Source organism: Leopardus geoffroyi, chromosome A3 (assembly GCF_018350155.1).
Source record: "Leopardus geoffroyi isolate Oge1 chromosome A3, O.geoffroyi_Oge1_pat1.0, whole genome shotgun sequence".
Classification (NCBI taxonomy): Eukaryota; Metazoa; Chordata; class Mammalia; order Carnivora; family Felidae; genus Leopardus; species Leopardus geoffroyi.
Genome location: NC_059336.1, coordinates 64143185 through 64159223, shown reverse-complemented (window position 1 = coordinate 64159223; position 16039 = coordinate 64143185). Strand labels below are relative to the sequence as shown.

At 40.6% G+C, this 16039-nt stretch overlaps 2 protein-coding genes across 14 annotated transcripts in view; one reads left to right on the top strand and one right to left on the bottom strand.

Annotated features, from left to right (window-relative positions):
* The window catches only part of CAMKMT (calmodulin-lysine N-methyltransferase), a 411053-nt gene extending 401291 nt beyond the window's left edge, over positions 1-9762 (bottom strand). The window contains exon 1 of one of the 6 annotated variants that reach the window (XM_045445911.1): positions 9420-9762. In XM_045445911.1, coding sequence (XP_045301867.1) covers positions 9420-9689 — 270 coding nt within the window. In that variant the 5' untranslated portion in view covers positions 9690-9762. The remainder of the gene's footprint in view (positions 1-9419) is intronic. The other 5 variants (XM_045445906.1, XM_045445908.1, XM_045445907.1 and 2 more) reach the window with 5 other exon arrangements.
* Positions 9763-9809: 47 nt separating this feature from the next.
* Positions 9810-16039, top strand: part of PREPL (prolyl endopeptidase like) — a 59159-nt gene continuing 52929 nt past the window's right edge. For 2 of the 8 annotated variants that reach the window (XM_045445903.1, XM_045445904.1), the window contains exon 1: positions 10025-10180. Coding sequence is in view for 6 of the 8 variants with exons in the window: in XM_045445897.1 (XP_045301853.1) it covers positions 11820-12038 (219 nt within the window). In the remaining 2 variants the exon portion in view is untranslated. Of the gene's footprint in view, positions 10181-10218; positions 10373-11515; positions 12039-16039 lie in introns of those variants that run through there. The other 6 variants (XM_045445901.1, XM_045445897.1, XM_045445899.1 and 3 more) reach the window with 6 other exon arrangements.

Sequence of the window (16039 nt, the reverse complement as noted above, 5' to 3'; positions counted from 1 at the left end):
GTAATTACAATGGGAAATCAAGTCCAATTACTTTTGACATTTCTTTTTAGTTTGAAGATTCAGTTACTTAAAAACAATTTTTTTAATGTTTATTTTGAGAGAGAGGGAGAGACAAAGAGACAAGCACAAGCAAGGAAAGAGCAGAGAGAGAGGAGGCAGAATCCAAAGCAGGCTCCGGGCTCTAAGCTGTCAGCACAGAGCCAGACGCAGGGCTCAAACCCACAAACCATGAGATCATGACCTGAGCCAAAGTCAGACACTCAACCCACTGAGCCACCCAGGCGTCCCTGAAGATTCAGTTACTTTAATGCCACCAATAATACTTGCAGCTTTGTGAGCTGACAGGATACTTGAATCTCCCATCGAGGTATAATCTTATCAACTACCGTTTTTAGAATATTACCTTCAAAGCTCCTAGGTACCTAATTAAATAAAATCCAGATTGCATTATCTGGGGTGAAGGAAAATGCTCAAAGTCAAGATATTGTCTAATTCCTCTAAATCAATGAGTTCTTTAATCAAGGATACATGTTATACCAAATAAGTTCATGTCAAAATATCAAATATCCGAAGGGGTAAAAAAAATGCATGGACTGCTGGACCCATCAGGTAAAAAATGTATGCAACTAAACACAATGAAAGTCTAAAACCCATTTAATTTACCTGAAGTATTTGTTTACTCCAGAACTAAAATACACTGAACATAACTATGTAGGAACCCTACTAACCAATACTCTAAAAGTAATGTCACTCAGAAAATGAGCAAGGGTTTTGCAGCAGGAGAGCCTCTCCCTCAATAGTTGAGTGCAAGCACATTTATTATCCTTTGAGCTCAGTCTTTTCCCCTGTAAGACAGGAATAGTAATGCTTACTTTGCAGCTTCTAATACAATGCCTGATATACGGTAACTGTAGACTGACTACAAGACTTGTGTGAAAATTAATTAAAATAATATACGCTATCTGGAAAACGTCTGGCTTAGAGCAGGTACTCAGTACACAGTTAACTACCTTCTGGTTAAACAAAGCAGACCGAACACACAGCACAGTTATATCCTATCCCTTCCCAAACTCCCCAGAATACCAGTTAAAGAGTAAAAATAGCAAAAATACAAAAGGACAAAGAGACCTGGAGGAGACATGATGAATGGTAACTTATTCGACAGGTTGCCAAAATCTAAGTGCTGACAAAGGGAAAGTCAAGAAACAGCAAAGTTCTACCACACACTCAGGAAAGACTCGGTCACTGGGGACACTAATGGCAATGAGGATAGAGAAGTAAGACTAAACACAGAAACAGTGGTTGAAAATATTTTTAAGAAGTTACTAGATCCCCTGATTCCATCAGCAATGCCAGGCAACTACCTTTCTCGCCCACAGTGGCACTCTGAATTCTCTAAATTTCTAGAGAAAGGGTAGCATAAAATTATGGTCGTAAACATCAAGCAGAGCTTAGAATGGTATAAGATGCTCTTCATTCTGATGAACATCCCTTTCCCTCACTTACCTTCTAGATCACAGGCAGTCAGTCTTATATCAGCCAGAGAAGAGATTGCAAGATTCCTTTTAGGGGCTATGGGCCAAGAGAAAAGACCTGTAGATACTGACATCTGGGATCTCCCAACAAAATGGTCAATTACTGCAGAAATCACCCTATGGTAAAGACTTACTAATTCAATCAAGACGGTCTGAAACCAGAAGGGTGCTTAATTCTGGGGCTCCAAAGGGATAATAGTTCTCTTTTGAGAGTTAGGGAGCCCCCAAAAGAATGAAGCAAGAGAGTACAAAACAGAAATAAATAGGCTCAGTCAGTTAAGCGTCCAACTCTTGATTTTGGCTCAGGTCATGATCTCACAGTTGTGAGATCTTTTTCATAAAAATATCCTTTTAATAAAAGGTGCCCAATTCCCACAACTTCTAGGACAATAATTTATGTCACAACTGTTACCAAAAGGACTTGAAGTGGCTTAGAAAAATACAATACCACAGGATGCCATTCATTAAAGATGCATGAGGGGAATTAAAAATAAGGAAATAAGGGCAGGGATAAAAAACAAAGATAGAAATAATGGTGACACAAAAGTACATTCCATGAAGAGTAAACACTTGATACGGGAGACCAACAAAGAGCACACACTAAGTGCTGGAACTAGGATTGGAACCACATGTGTCCAATGTCAATGCTCCCTTTCCACTGTGCCAACAAATTGCTTAAATATTCTTTAGTTCCACGATAATGCTTAAAGTGACTTCAAAACAGTAAGATATTTTCCTTATTCTGCTCACCAGATTCAGTAATTTCAGCACTAAATAACTTGAGAAAAAGTAATTATATGACAATAGAAAATCTGAGGGGTTAGAAAGCATCTCAGAACTAAGTTCAGAGGAAGAAGGTTAAAAACCTTATAAATAAAACTTGGGGTCTGACCAAGGACCATGAGGTCAAGAGAGAAACTGGAGAAAGCAGCTTCCAAAAATGGAACTGTTTCTGTGAGTGTTATGTGTAAGAGATGAATCATTTAGATTTACATTTACATTTACATTTAGAGTTGTATCACTAAATTCTATTCCTGAAACCAATATTACACTATATGTTAACTAATTCTAATTTAAATAAAAATTTGAAAATAAACAAATACATACATACATATATACATACATACATACATAAAAGTAACGTATAAGAAAAGACAGGTGATGGGGCACCTGGGTGGCTCAATCAGTTACGCATCTGACCTTCGGCTCAGGTCATGATCTCACAGGTCGTGAGTCCGAGCCCCACGTCGGACTCTGTGCTGACAGCTCAGAGCCTGGAGTCGGCTTTAGTTTCTGTGTCTCCTTCTCTCTCTGCCCCTCCGCTGCTCACACTCTGTCTGTCTGTCTGTCTGTCTCTCTCTCTCTCAAAAATAAACATTAAAAAAAATTTTTCAATAAATAAAAAACAAAAGCAGGCATATAAAAATATTCAGCATTATTCCAGGAAAGGCAGCTAAACTATTCAACCTTGGAGAAGTTACTACATTTACTGATAGGAAGATTATTGGTTAATACAGCTCTATGAAACTGAAAACAAAAGCTTTTATGTCTAGAGCCTTCTAAACTTTTTTTTTCTTTACTCCACAATTAAAACTTCATTTCTTTTTTTTTTTTTAATTTTTTTTTTAATGTTTATTTATTTTGGGGACAGAGAGAGACAGAGCATGAATGGGGGAGGGGCAGAGAGAGAGGGAGACACAGAATCAGAAGCAGGCTCCAGGCTCTGAGCCATCAGCCCAGAGCCTGATGCGGGGTTCGAACTCATAAACCTGAGATTGTGACCTGAGCTGAAGTTGGACGCTCAACCAACTGAGCCACCCAGGCGCCCCAAAAGTTCATTTCTTTTAAAAAACGTATTAGGAGAATATCTTGGTTTGGGACTGATAAACTACATACTTTTAAAATTCAAGAAAACATTCACGTCCTCTTTTTTAACCTAAAGTACAATCCTAAATATTTTTAAGGAATCCAGAGAAACCAATTATTAATCTTAATAAGTCAGACATAAAAAACAAAATCTCCTCCAGTCACTGACATACATGTCAGCATGGTTTGAACAGCAGGGATTAATGGCGAACCTCGTACCGGATCCTTAAGACTCCAGCGTGCTCCACAGCGCATGCAAAAATCTACGTCATCTGTTGCCTCAGAACTTTAAAATTCTATACTAACTCGAAATGTCAGTTTAATCTTAACACTGTGAAAAAGCCCTTATAAATACAATGATGTATAAAACTTTACGTCAATAAATTACTGCCAAAAAACAAGAGAGAGAGAGACAGAAAGCACGAAAGAGCTCAGCCTCTGCTGCCATTAAGTCAAGTGATGCCAATAAACACCAGTCCCTCACTTTAAGTAGAAATCCAAACCACAATCCTCAGTGCAAAATCTACAAGTGCACCACATCAGCATTTCCAAGACAAGGTCTCTGGTGTCTGTTTGCCATTTTAACCATAGAACCAGAAGGCCTAAACAGAGCACGCTATAAAGTAGCAGCTCTGTTAGCTGACTCTGGATTAACAGACGCTTTCCATTCCTTCTATTAAATATTCAAAGTGGACTTTAAGGTAGTAGCCAAAGCACTGTTCTTGCCCTTTACTACTGAGCCGTATGTTTGCCAAGGTAACGGTGCTTCTTCACAAGTTTTGTTACACCAGTTGTTCTCGTTACTGTCATTAATTAAATTTGCAAAAACAAACAAAATGGTAATTAAAACCGAGTTGTTGCTTCCATAAAAACTAAGCTGAGGGGCGCCTGGGTGGCTCAGTCGGTTAAGCGTCCAACTTTGGCTTGGGTCATGGTCTCACGGTTCGTGGGTTCGAGCCCCGCATTGGACTCTGTGCTGACAGCTCAGAGCCTGGAGCCTGCTTCAGATTCTGTGTCTCCCTCTCTCTCTGACCCTCCCCCACTCATGCTGTCTGTCTCTCTCATAAATAAATAAGCTTAAAAAAATAAAAAACTAAGTTGAATGTTTTGGAAAGGTAAAGGCAAGTCTGCTTGATAAAAGTTGCTTAAAACCTTACTATTAATTTATTTATATTTTATTTTTTATTATTATTATTTTTTTTTTTTAGCGTTTATTCATTCTTGAGAGACAGAGAGCAGGTAGGGATGGGGCAGAGAGAGAGAGGGCGATACAGAATCTGTAGCAGGCTCCAGGCTCTGAGCTGTCAGCACAGAGCCTGATGCAGGGCTTGAACCCACGAACCGTGAGATCATAACCTGAGCCGAAGTCGGACACTTAACCGACTGAGCCATCCAGGTGCCCCAAAATCTATAGTATCAATTTAGGTGTGGGAAGCCAACCGTAAAAAGTCTAAAGAACTAATCATAAATATCTAGAAGTATTTAGCACTTAGGTTATAGCTTCATTTTAGAATATGTATCATTTTTATGATTCACCTCTTTAACTCTCTCAGTTAACCAATCCAAGTAATAGGTCTTCTACTGTATAAAGCATCTTGATCTGGGAATAATTTTGTCCAATCATGTGGAGTTTTTCTGGTAGTCAAGGGTCTTTAATGTTTCACCTTAAAATGAAAAAAAAAAAAGTCCTCCCTTCCCATGACTGTACTTCATTAAATTTAACACATCATTGATTACAAGATGGCAACATTTCTTTCTTCTGTTGTTATATAGAATAGACTGCCAATTAACCAGCGTGCAGTCAACTAAAAGCCGTATCTCAATCTCAAAGATGTTAAAATTAAAACTATGCATTTTGGCATAGATGGTAAGTGATTTGAAAATAATCATGTTGGGGCGCCTGGGTGGCTCAGTTGGCTAAGCGTCCAACTTTGGCTCGGGTCATGATCTCCTGGTTTGTGAGTTCAAGCCCCGCGTCAGGCTCTGTGCTGACAGCTCGGAGCCTGGAGCCTGTTTCAGATTCTGTGTCTCCCTCTCTCTCTCTGACCCTCCCCCATTCATGCTCTGTCTCTCTCTGTCTCAAAAATAAAAAAACGTTAAAAAAAAAAAAAAGAATCATGTTTACTGTAAAAGAAATTTAAGCATAGAAGAGTAAAAACCCACTTGAAATTCTACTATTCTGGGAGAGCACACTGTTAAACATACATGCCTACATATACAAATAACCATGAGTAGGGGTGCCTGGGTGGCTCAGTCAGTTAAGCATGAGACTTCGGCCCAGGTCATGATCTCACGACTGGTGAGTTCAAGCCCCATGTTGGGCTCTGTGCTGACAGATAAGAACCTGGAGCCTGCTTCAGATCCTGTCTCCCTCTCTCTCTGTCCCTCGCCTGCATGCACACTGTCTCTATCTCTTTCTCAAAGATAAATAAACATTAAAAAAAAACTAAAAAACCATGAATAATTCTCAAAGGGCTCATACTATGCATACTGTCCCTATCCTTTGTTTTTGTCTTTGACATTGTAAAAATCATTTTTAATACTTTAAAGAATACCGTGATAATCTCACTTGTATATGCAGTGTTGCACATTTATCCAATATGTAAATTTTTTAATGTTTACTTATTTTCGAAAGAGAGAGAGAGAACGAGAGTAAGGGAGGGACAGAGAGAGAGGGAGACACACAATTCAAAGCAGGCTCCAGGCTCTGAGCTGTCGGCACAGAGCCCAATGCAGGGCTCAAACCCACAAACCATGAGATCTGACCTGAGTGGAAGTGAGATGCTTAACCTACTGAGCCACCCAGGTGCCCCCAATATGTAATGTTTTGTTTGTAAGTGTTAAAAATACATCAATCAAATCCTTGTTAGGAAAACATAAAACAACAGGACAAGAACATAGAAAATGAATTTATTTCTAACGCTGGTAAATAATTTCACTCCAAAATAATCCGAGATGAAAATGGTCTTAGAGAAATCTACTACTGTTCCCTCATTCACAACTGAGAAACTGAGGTCCAAAGAGGTTGCTCACCATCACACAAATAGTTAAGGGCGGATCTGGGCCTGAAGTTAAGTTATATTAAATTCCATTCCAGAAATCATGCTATCTCTTTCAGCACTGATACTCTCAAACATACAGCATAGCGCTTTAATTTAAATCATGCTGTGAAATAGTCCATTAATCAGATTCTTCAGCCAAATATGAGACCTGTAGGTAAGATTATTCATTCTGAAGGTGTTTGTGAGTATGGGTGTAATGATCACTGCCACTTTTTCATCTGCCCTACATCCCTTCCTCTTAGGAATTGCCCCTCCCTCACTCTACGTGTTAATGATGGGGATTTTATCTTCCCAGCAACAGGGTGGGCTAACGTCCCAGGTAGCCAAAATGCCTCATTCTCCTAGACACAACAACTGGTCCAACCTTGGCCTATTAGAGTTGTTCAAAGGGCATTATTTGGGTTTTGGGGAAAAAAGGTCATTTCTTCTGGATCACTAGTTGGGTACATGATGAAAGCCTGTTGTTACCAGCAGCCATCTTTGCTATCAGGTAATGACACCCAACAAAGAGGAAAATAGAATACTATCTAAAGCCTCTATCAATATTGATCCATAGTCTTCATCTGATTAAAGTGAGCACTAGGCTCAAAAGTCAGCAATTTATCATGTGACCTGGTATCAAACGACAAACTAGGTCTTTTTCTAAAAAAGGTTAATTACAAAACCAAAAAAAAAAAAAATTATTGAACAGTTAAAGTGAAGGACCACTAGATAGCACTGGAGCCCTATGGGGTAATAGAGCGACAGAAGTGTGTAGAAGAAAACAAGCAGGCATAAGCAGATGTCATGAAGATGTCCCATAAGAGAGAGAGAGAGAGAGAGAGAGAGTGCTGCATATCTCTATCACTGCTTAGATCCCTCAGTTTTCCAGTTCTGGATGCATACAAGATGTGGATGGTCAGTTAGTTTGAAACATATTTACTACACACCTGCAAATGTTTAATATACATGGTAGGTTAGATTCATTATGGAAAAAGGATTCACTTCCTTTCTTGCCCCCTCCAAGGAAGGAGTATACTTCCCGGCCCTTTGATTTTAAGCTTAGCCAAGTATCTTACCTCAGATAATAGGAGTTAGCAAGACCTTAAAATGAATTTTAGTGGTTGGGCTTTACTCTCTTATACTTCTGCCATCACCTTGAGAATATGTCAGCCAACTGGTCCAAGGATTAAAATCTGCTGATCACAGCCTATGTCAGTCAACTCCCAAGTGTCCCATGGATACACAAAATAAATGCTCACTATTGTATGCCATTGTGATGTTGTAGTTTTTTGTTACTCATTAATATCTAAATGATACAATACATTGAGGACTTGATACTATGGGCCACTTAAAGCCTGTTCTTACTTTCAGGCTTTCCACAACACTTAACATCTACTAAAAACCACCTAGCCAGGCACTATGCAAGGTGCAGAGGATAGAGATCAATAAAATATCATCTTTTCCCAGGGAGAACTCCCATTCTGGTAAGTTATATGGACTCTGATCAGATGATCATAAAATGATATGATATGGGGTTCACTGGTAGAGTGAGTTGAGGGTCTAACTCAGCCCAGATGAGTTAGGAGAGGCTTCACAGAGGATGTTAAAATGTAGTTGTGAAAAATGAACTTCATCGAGTAAGAAAGAAGACAAGACTCTAAGCAAAATACACATGTGTACCAAAACATTAAATGTCAAACAAAGTATGTGGGGAGTTCAAATGGTAGCCATAGCTGAAGCTTGTCCTTGATCTGATGTAGACAGCAATTCAGAATGAACATATGTGCTGGTCAGCTGGAGTTTTTACCGTACTAAGAATCACTGAAATTATCACAATAAGATTGATTAATTTAATGCCCTAATTTACTACTTTGATAATTCAACTTTAACTGCTGTTTTATTTCACTGTAGAAAGTTCCTATGAGAATGATCTATGAATGATGCATTTAATATCCTATAATTTTGTAATATTAGTAACAAAACCGGACCATTAATGCTTTGGATACACTTTCAAAGCATCAGCAAAGAAATGATCTCTGAGTCACATCATGACATTATATGAAAAAGTGACTTGAGACAGCTGCAAACAATCTCCAAGTGGCTGTAGCTGGGAAATCCTTCCCGAAATACAACAGTCAGAAGTGGAAAATGTCCTCGAGTCAAGTTTTCAGGAGAAAAGCTCAGGCAGAGGATTAACACTGGTGTGCAAAACAATAAACAGATTTTACTTCAAGCAGTTTGGAAAGAGGGTCGGCGATGTCAAATCAGACATTTGTCAAACCTGTGTACAACTGAAGTTACCAACAGCAGCAACTCTAAAGTACTAGAAAATGACCGCCGTTAAACAAACCAACACACCCGGACTAGTCCACCTTGGGCACCAAGAATCTTGCTGATCACTTCAAACTACAAGATCAACACGAAACTTTCACATGCCACCAAAGACAGAAGCAGCTCTTCTGGATACACCCTCCACTCTCCGCTGTACCGACACCGCGTGCAACTTCACAGTCCCAACACAGTCAACCACGCTGATTTCCGAGGAAGGGGCCAGACTTGAACCAGACTGAGGCTGGGAGATAAGAAGCAAGAAGAAACCTGGGGAAAGAAGTAAAACAGAAGCAAGAAAGAAAATAGCATAGGATGGGGAGCGGCGGTCCCACCAATTGGACTGGTGAGCACAGAGAAGAGTCCCCGAGATGCAAACAAATGTCCAAAAAAAGATCTTATACTTCCATCTGAGCTTCCCAGGAACTCAGTGTTGGCTGCCCCCTCCCCGCCCCACCCAATCTAATTCTTCCCTTTTGGTGGGACCTTTAATCGAAGCAAGGGGGCGCTTCTCACGTGGCTCCCGGCAAAACTACGAGCAAACTCCCAGAGTTGCAAAAACGAGAGACACTCTACCGGTCGCTCGCTGCGTACCCGGGAGGGAAGTGGCCAGAGGCAAAGGTGAGGTGAGTGGGCTTTCTCTTACCTGCCGCAGAAGCTTCCACCGGGCAGCTCCCAAGGGCTCCGAGACTGGAAGCCTCTGAGAGGCGTCGCCGCTTGCTGGGCCCTCGCCCGCAGCACTCTGAGCCTCGCGGGCCTCGGCATCCACGACTCGCGACTCCATCCCGTTAAACCCGCCTATACCCCGCGCCGTCGCCACCACAACTCTCCCCTGCCAGGACCTGTCTACTTGTTCCCAGTCAGGACCTGTGAGCTCCGACAGCCCCAGCGCGCGCGCCCTCCCCGAATTCCGCATTTCCGGTATTCGCGTCTCCTTGGCAACCGGGGCAGCGCGGCTCGCGTCATTGCACCATTTTGCTGGTGGCCATCTTTTGTGAGGGCAGACCAAAAGGTAAGGAGCGGTGGCAGAACTAATGGGACGCCGGCTCCTCTTTTCCCACTGTCCCCTGCCTCATCTAGATCACAGAAGACTAGCAAAGAACCAAAAGTCTTAGAACGTTGAGAGTTAAAAATAAATAAATAAAACAGGAGAACCTATTCATGACCACAATAAAAATGGCGAAATCCGCTTAGCGCTGGTGTTTGACTGGGGTTACGTAGATCAGCGTGCTGCAAACCAGCTCTGGGCGGCTCTGGATTGGCTGTCGTTCTGCGGGCTGCGGAACGCAGACTTCGGCTGGACGCCACTGAGGTGACACCTGTGCTCCTTCCTGAAAGGTTCTGGTTCTCAGACTTGCCCTCCTTCGTTTCGGTGTCTAGAGCCCGGCCAACTGTCCTTCAACTTGCGTACGTACGGAAGGCATACCGTGGCGGGGGCGGGGTCCTCTCCTTCTTTCTCTCACCCAGCCACCCGTCAGCCCCCCTGGTCGCTTTTTGCTTGGCGTCCCTTCTTTGCGTGGCACATACTGCCACCTCCCCTGACCTTCTCTCATTCACGCCGTCTCATCCCTGGGGTGGAGAGTTGCACAGGGAAAACGAGTAGGTCCTCCCGGAACACCCCTTCGTTCCCCGCCCCCCCCCCCATCCTTATCTTTGCATCCTGTCTTCTCCCTGCGGATGAAAGATGGATGGATTGAGGCTTCTGGCATGGATATAATGATTTAGGGCCTTACAGGCCCCTGTTACGGGAGGTGGGCGGGGAGGTGGAGGTGGTTAGTGTTGGCTGCTGATCTCTTATCCCCACTCGCCCGTTATTTTGCTGCGACACAGAGATTACGGGGGGGGGGGGGGTGCGGAATCGTCGGAGCGGATCAAATCTGTAGTAAATCTGACGCAATAGTGTATCTTTGATACCGAGGGGCATTTTGTGGAAGACTCCCATGATGACATTCAACAGTGTGCAAGAAACTTAGATTTTTTTTATGTAATAATAGTAACCAGCATTTATTGAGTGCACACTACATGCCAGGCACTGGTATTGAGATCTTAACATAAATTCTGTAATTTTATTCTTACAACAACTCCATAAGGTAAACGATGTCATCATCTCAGTTTTGCAGATGAAGAAACTGAGGCACAAGTGGTGAGTGCCCGAGTGAGGATCTGAACCCAGGTGTCTCTCTTAAATACGAGCCTTTGATGGTTTAATAAGAGCCATCTTTTCAACAGAAACCAGAGGCGGCCTCACATTATATTTGTTCATCCTAAAGTGATGTGCTTTGTTCTGTTTTAACTAAAGAGCTCAACGCCTTTTTAACGTTAAGTCTATTGTTACGTCTAACATTTGGAGCCAGCCAGATTGGACTTTTTGCTCTGCTACTTACTGTCCAAATGACCCAAGGCACTTTGCTAAAACCGCCCAGAGCCACAGTTGGCTCACCTGTGAAATGAACATTACAATAGCTACCCTGTCAGGTAGGTCCTTATGAAGTTTAAATTAGACAAAGTGTATAAAAGTGTCTGGCACGTAGCAAACTCTCAACACTCCCCTACCTTTATTAAGTAATTAGGCTTTTTCCTAATATACACACCGGAGACATGTTCTGAATTACGTAAGACCAAAGCCATTTTGCCTTGTAAAGCCCTCAAAGAGTTCCGGAGATGCCATTAAGTCTATGTGTTTGTTTGCAAATTTTTATTTTATTTTTTTGTTTTTTGTTTTGTTTTGTTATTGTTTTTTAGTTTGCCTCATGTGTACCAGAATCAGTGCTGCGTAGTTTGACCCTGATAGGATTGACTTTACAAATGAGACATTTTAAGTCACGTCTGCCAAGAGGTGTCATTTGAATGAAACTGTAACTTATACAAGTTTTCAGGTATTTTTAACCTGAGTTATCAGCTGTCTGCAGTTATTCATAACCTGAGGGGTGGATGGCCCTGAAGGGGAGGGATAAGAACTGCGGATCTTAGATATTCTGAGAACCCACTGCTGTGAAATCATGTGCTGACAGCCCCAAAGGGAGCATAAACCAGGGGCTCTGATATCATGCAGCAGAAGAGCAAATTATTTCTCCAGGCTTTGAAGTATAGTATTCCTCGCCTTGGGAAATGCATGCAGAAACAGCAGTTGAATCACTATAACTTCGCTGATCATTATTACAATAGAATAAAATTGAAAAAATGTCACCTAACCAAGTGTCTGCAGGATAAACCCACGATATCAGAGTTAGCAAGGAACATCCCGAGTCGGAGCTTCTCATGTAAGGTATGGACTTTTTAAGTTAACCTATTTATAGGTCATTAAGATAAATTTTAGTTTAATAATAAAGAATGGATAGGCCATCAGTTACTAATTTTCTCAGTAACTCTAGTGTGATTTTTATAATGTTAAAACTCAGTTGTGTATAGTTCAATATAAGTGTGAAAACATGCATTTATAGAGCTGTAATGTAATATATAAAGATGTATATTAATGAAAAATGGTTCAGCTTAGGAAATCTTATGCCTATGCGTGCATTTCAAAGTATAATTCACCTTCCCGAAATGCCTAGAATACCATAATAGCTTTTAAAAAAATCCAATAATATGCTAATTGCTTTATGAATCCCAAATTTGTAAGCTTCCATAACTCTATGTAATTGTGTGTTCTTTGTAAACAAACAAAAAGAAAGAATGAAAAAAAAAAAAAGACTTGGACTTTTGACCACTTGGGTCCTTCAGGAAGATGTTCTCAGACTATTGTACTTTCACCAGACCCCAAGCTATGGGCCTGACCACAACCTTGAGGATCTGATAGCCCTTGTAGGGAGCGTTCCCACACATTCCGATTTGCCTGGGACAGGCCCCATCTACACCTCTTGTCCCTGTGTCATTATTAATAGTGTTCTCTCAAAAATGTCCTGGTTATGATGGTAAGTTATGTGGACATCCTACTCATTTGGGATGAAACTATTTATGCTGCTGCCACTTTGACATACCTCCCCCACCATATACTTGTTATGTTCCTTAAATTATATTTGGGGGTGATACTCTTGCAGTAACTCAGCATATTATTTTAATATTTTAATTTCCAGTTTAAATTGTTTTGTTGCATACTGATTTTTTTCTTTTTAGTCTGTTTTGGCTACTTCATTTTTTATTGTGGTAAAATGTATATGACATAAAATTTGCCATTTTAACCACTTTTAAGTGTATAATTCAGTGGCATTAATTACAATCACAATGTTGTATAACCATTACCACTGTTTCCAAATCCCTGTCATCTCCCAAAAGAAATGTACCCATGAAACCATAACTCCCCACTGCCTCATTTTCCAAGTCCCTGGTCACCTTTAATCTACTTTGTCTCTATGAATTTGCTTGTTTTAGATAATTCATGTAACTGTTGTAGAATATATCAGAATTTTGTCCTCTTTATGGCTGAATAATGTTCCATTGTATATTTATATACCATATTATCCATTTGTCTGTCGGTGGACACTTGAACGGCTTCTTATTTTAGAAATGATTTTTTTTCATCTTCTTTTGCTCAATTCCTTTATTTCATTTAACATTTGCTCTTAGTTCATACTTGTGGGCTCTTGTGTGGGTTTTGGTTTTTTGTCTGTTTTTTGTTTGGTTTTGCTTTTAATTTTTTATCTGTAGTTCCTAGACTTTTTTACTCTTTCTGTCTTAATCTTTCAAATTATTTTTTTATAGTATCATGGCTTAGTTTAGCATTTTGCATCTTCCTTTACTCAGAAATTCTTTATGCCTTTCATTTCATTATTTTGTGCCTGTGTGTGCATCTTTAGTCTACTTAAGAAAGATAAACTTTTAAATTTTACCTGTTGGAAAAGTGTTGGACCTGTGGAACATCTTAGTTTACATTTTGCTTAGAACATTTTGTCATCTAGTACTCTTGAGTCTTAGTTTATAAATAGCAGGCAGGAATTACCAGTGAAGTGACAGCTGAGATGAGCTCACACCCTGAACAGGAGGTTGACTATTTTTTCCCTCCGTTTGTGCCTGAGGCAACTTTTCAGTTCTCTTTCCTAGATTCCTGTCACCTAGAAACTTTAACCTGACTCAATGACTGCAAGAAAAGTAGCTCTTTTAGTAACTCTTCAACCTGAAAAACTGGTCCTGCTTTCATGTGTGGTATATCAACCGTTTTCTTCTCTGAGAAGTGATAAGATCTGAAAGCTGTGCTCCCTTGTGTGATCCCAGGGACCTGGGGAGGCTGTGAGGAGACCTGTAAACAAGAATGCACATTTTCTTCTTTCAGCAAGCTTCCACTCAGTTCCAACTTTGTTCACTCCTACAGGTACAATAAAGTAAAAAAGAGTTGTTGGTGTCTGTAGGCAAATTACAAATAAATATATATATTTACCTTAAGGCAAAGACCTGTTTAAGTTAACTAAAGAATAAGAGGGGCAGCATATGTAATAGAAATGCCAGAAGTCAAGGGGTCTGTCTATGACTGGTGTGTCTGTGAACTAGCCAGGATTCTAATCTTCCTGAATGGAAAAAGAAAGGGAGTTTCAACGTAGTAGTCTAAAAGTCCTCCAGGTGCTATAGTCTCATGATCCTGTAGCTCTTCCTTATTAACCTTAACAACAAATTATCCCCTATACATTTGGGATTCTTTAGTACCAACCATATTCTGCAGTATAGCTGTGTATCAGAAGTCCCTGGGAGCTTTTTAAAAGTACAGACTTCTGGATCTCATCCCACATCTGCTGGATCAGAATCTCTATGGCTGGGGTCTTTCTCTCCTCCTCTTCCTCCTTTTTTTTTTTTTTTTTTTTTTCTTTTAAGTTTCTCAGATAATTCTGAAATTCCCAGCCTGACACTGACAGCAGACTTGCATTTAGGATCTAGGGACACTTGGTTACCAACTGTTACTGATCTAAACCTAATTGAATTCATTCAGTTCTGAAGTTCTTACTGGCAGGTACCTGAGCTTTCCTTTTTTTTTTTTTTTTCCCCACCCCGTTAATTTTTGAGAGAGCGCAAGTGGAGGAGGGGCAGAGAGAGGGACAGAGGATCTGAAGCAGACTCTGCGCTGACAGCAGAGAGCCTGATGTGGGGCTTGAACTCACAAACCATGAAATCATGACCTGAGCCAAAGTTAGATGCTCAACTAACTGAACTGACTGAAGCACCCAGGTGCCCCTTAGCTTTCCATTCAACAGTACCAGAAGGCAAGTTGAATTTAGTTCATTATACTCCTACAGCAGCTAGTAATGGTCAAAGACCAACATCAAACCAGATACCACATTTATCTTCTACAGCATTCTGCTCTGCCTTCAAGAATAATTCGTAAGATCTTTGATCATGCAGAGCTGAACAAGATACAAAAAGAAAACCAAATAAGAAAAGAGAACATGCTAAATCCTTTGACTAAACATGTTGGCTGTTTCTACAATACAGATTATAGCAAATCCTGCAGTAGTTCTAAGATAGATAATTTGGTAGTGGATATCCTCACTAGCACTTCTGACCTGTGATTTGTAGGAATTACCAAAGGGTTTGAAACATCATCAGAAAGAAGAAGAAAGGGGCTATTTTAAAGTAAAACTCAGGAGGGGCACCTGGGTGGCTTAGTCAGTTAAGCGTAACTTTAGCTCAGGTCATGATCTCACAGTCCCTGAGCTCAAGCCGTGCCTCGGGCTCTGTGCTGACAGCTCAGAGCCTGGAGCCTGCTTCAGATTCTGTGTCTTCCTCCCTCTGTCTGCCCCTGCCCCCACTCATGCTCTGTCTCTCTCTCTCAAAAATAAATTTTTTTTTTTTTAATTTAAAAATAAAACTCCGGAAAGCAAGAAAAGAAAGTGAACATTGTAGTCTCACAATTTTTTGTAGTAATTCACAGAGTGAGATTGCCTTGTAGGTACAGCTTCATATTTTCTCCACAGTCCATTTGTTCTTTAACCTGCTGGAGTATGGCTCCTATTCCTCCTTTAAAATCTCAAGTCAGTGTTGCCAATGATGGAGCGTATTTCAACCCAGTAGACCTTTCTCTTTCCTCCTCTTACAGGCTTTCTCAGTAAATTTGATACACTTGACCATCTCTTCTTGAAAGACTCTTTTGTGTTTGCTTCTTGACTCCATGTTTTCCTGGTTTTCTTTCCCCCCTTACAAACCTGTCTTCAGTCTTCTTTTCTAACTTTTCTTTCATAGGACGTCTGCATTTTGGAGTTTCCCAGGGCTTAGTCCTGCCCCTTTTTTCTCTTTAATTTCTTCTCAAGCAGTCTTATCTATTCGTATGGATTTAAGTATGGTAGT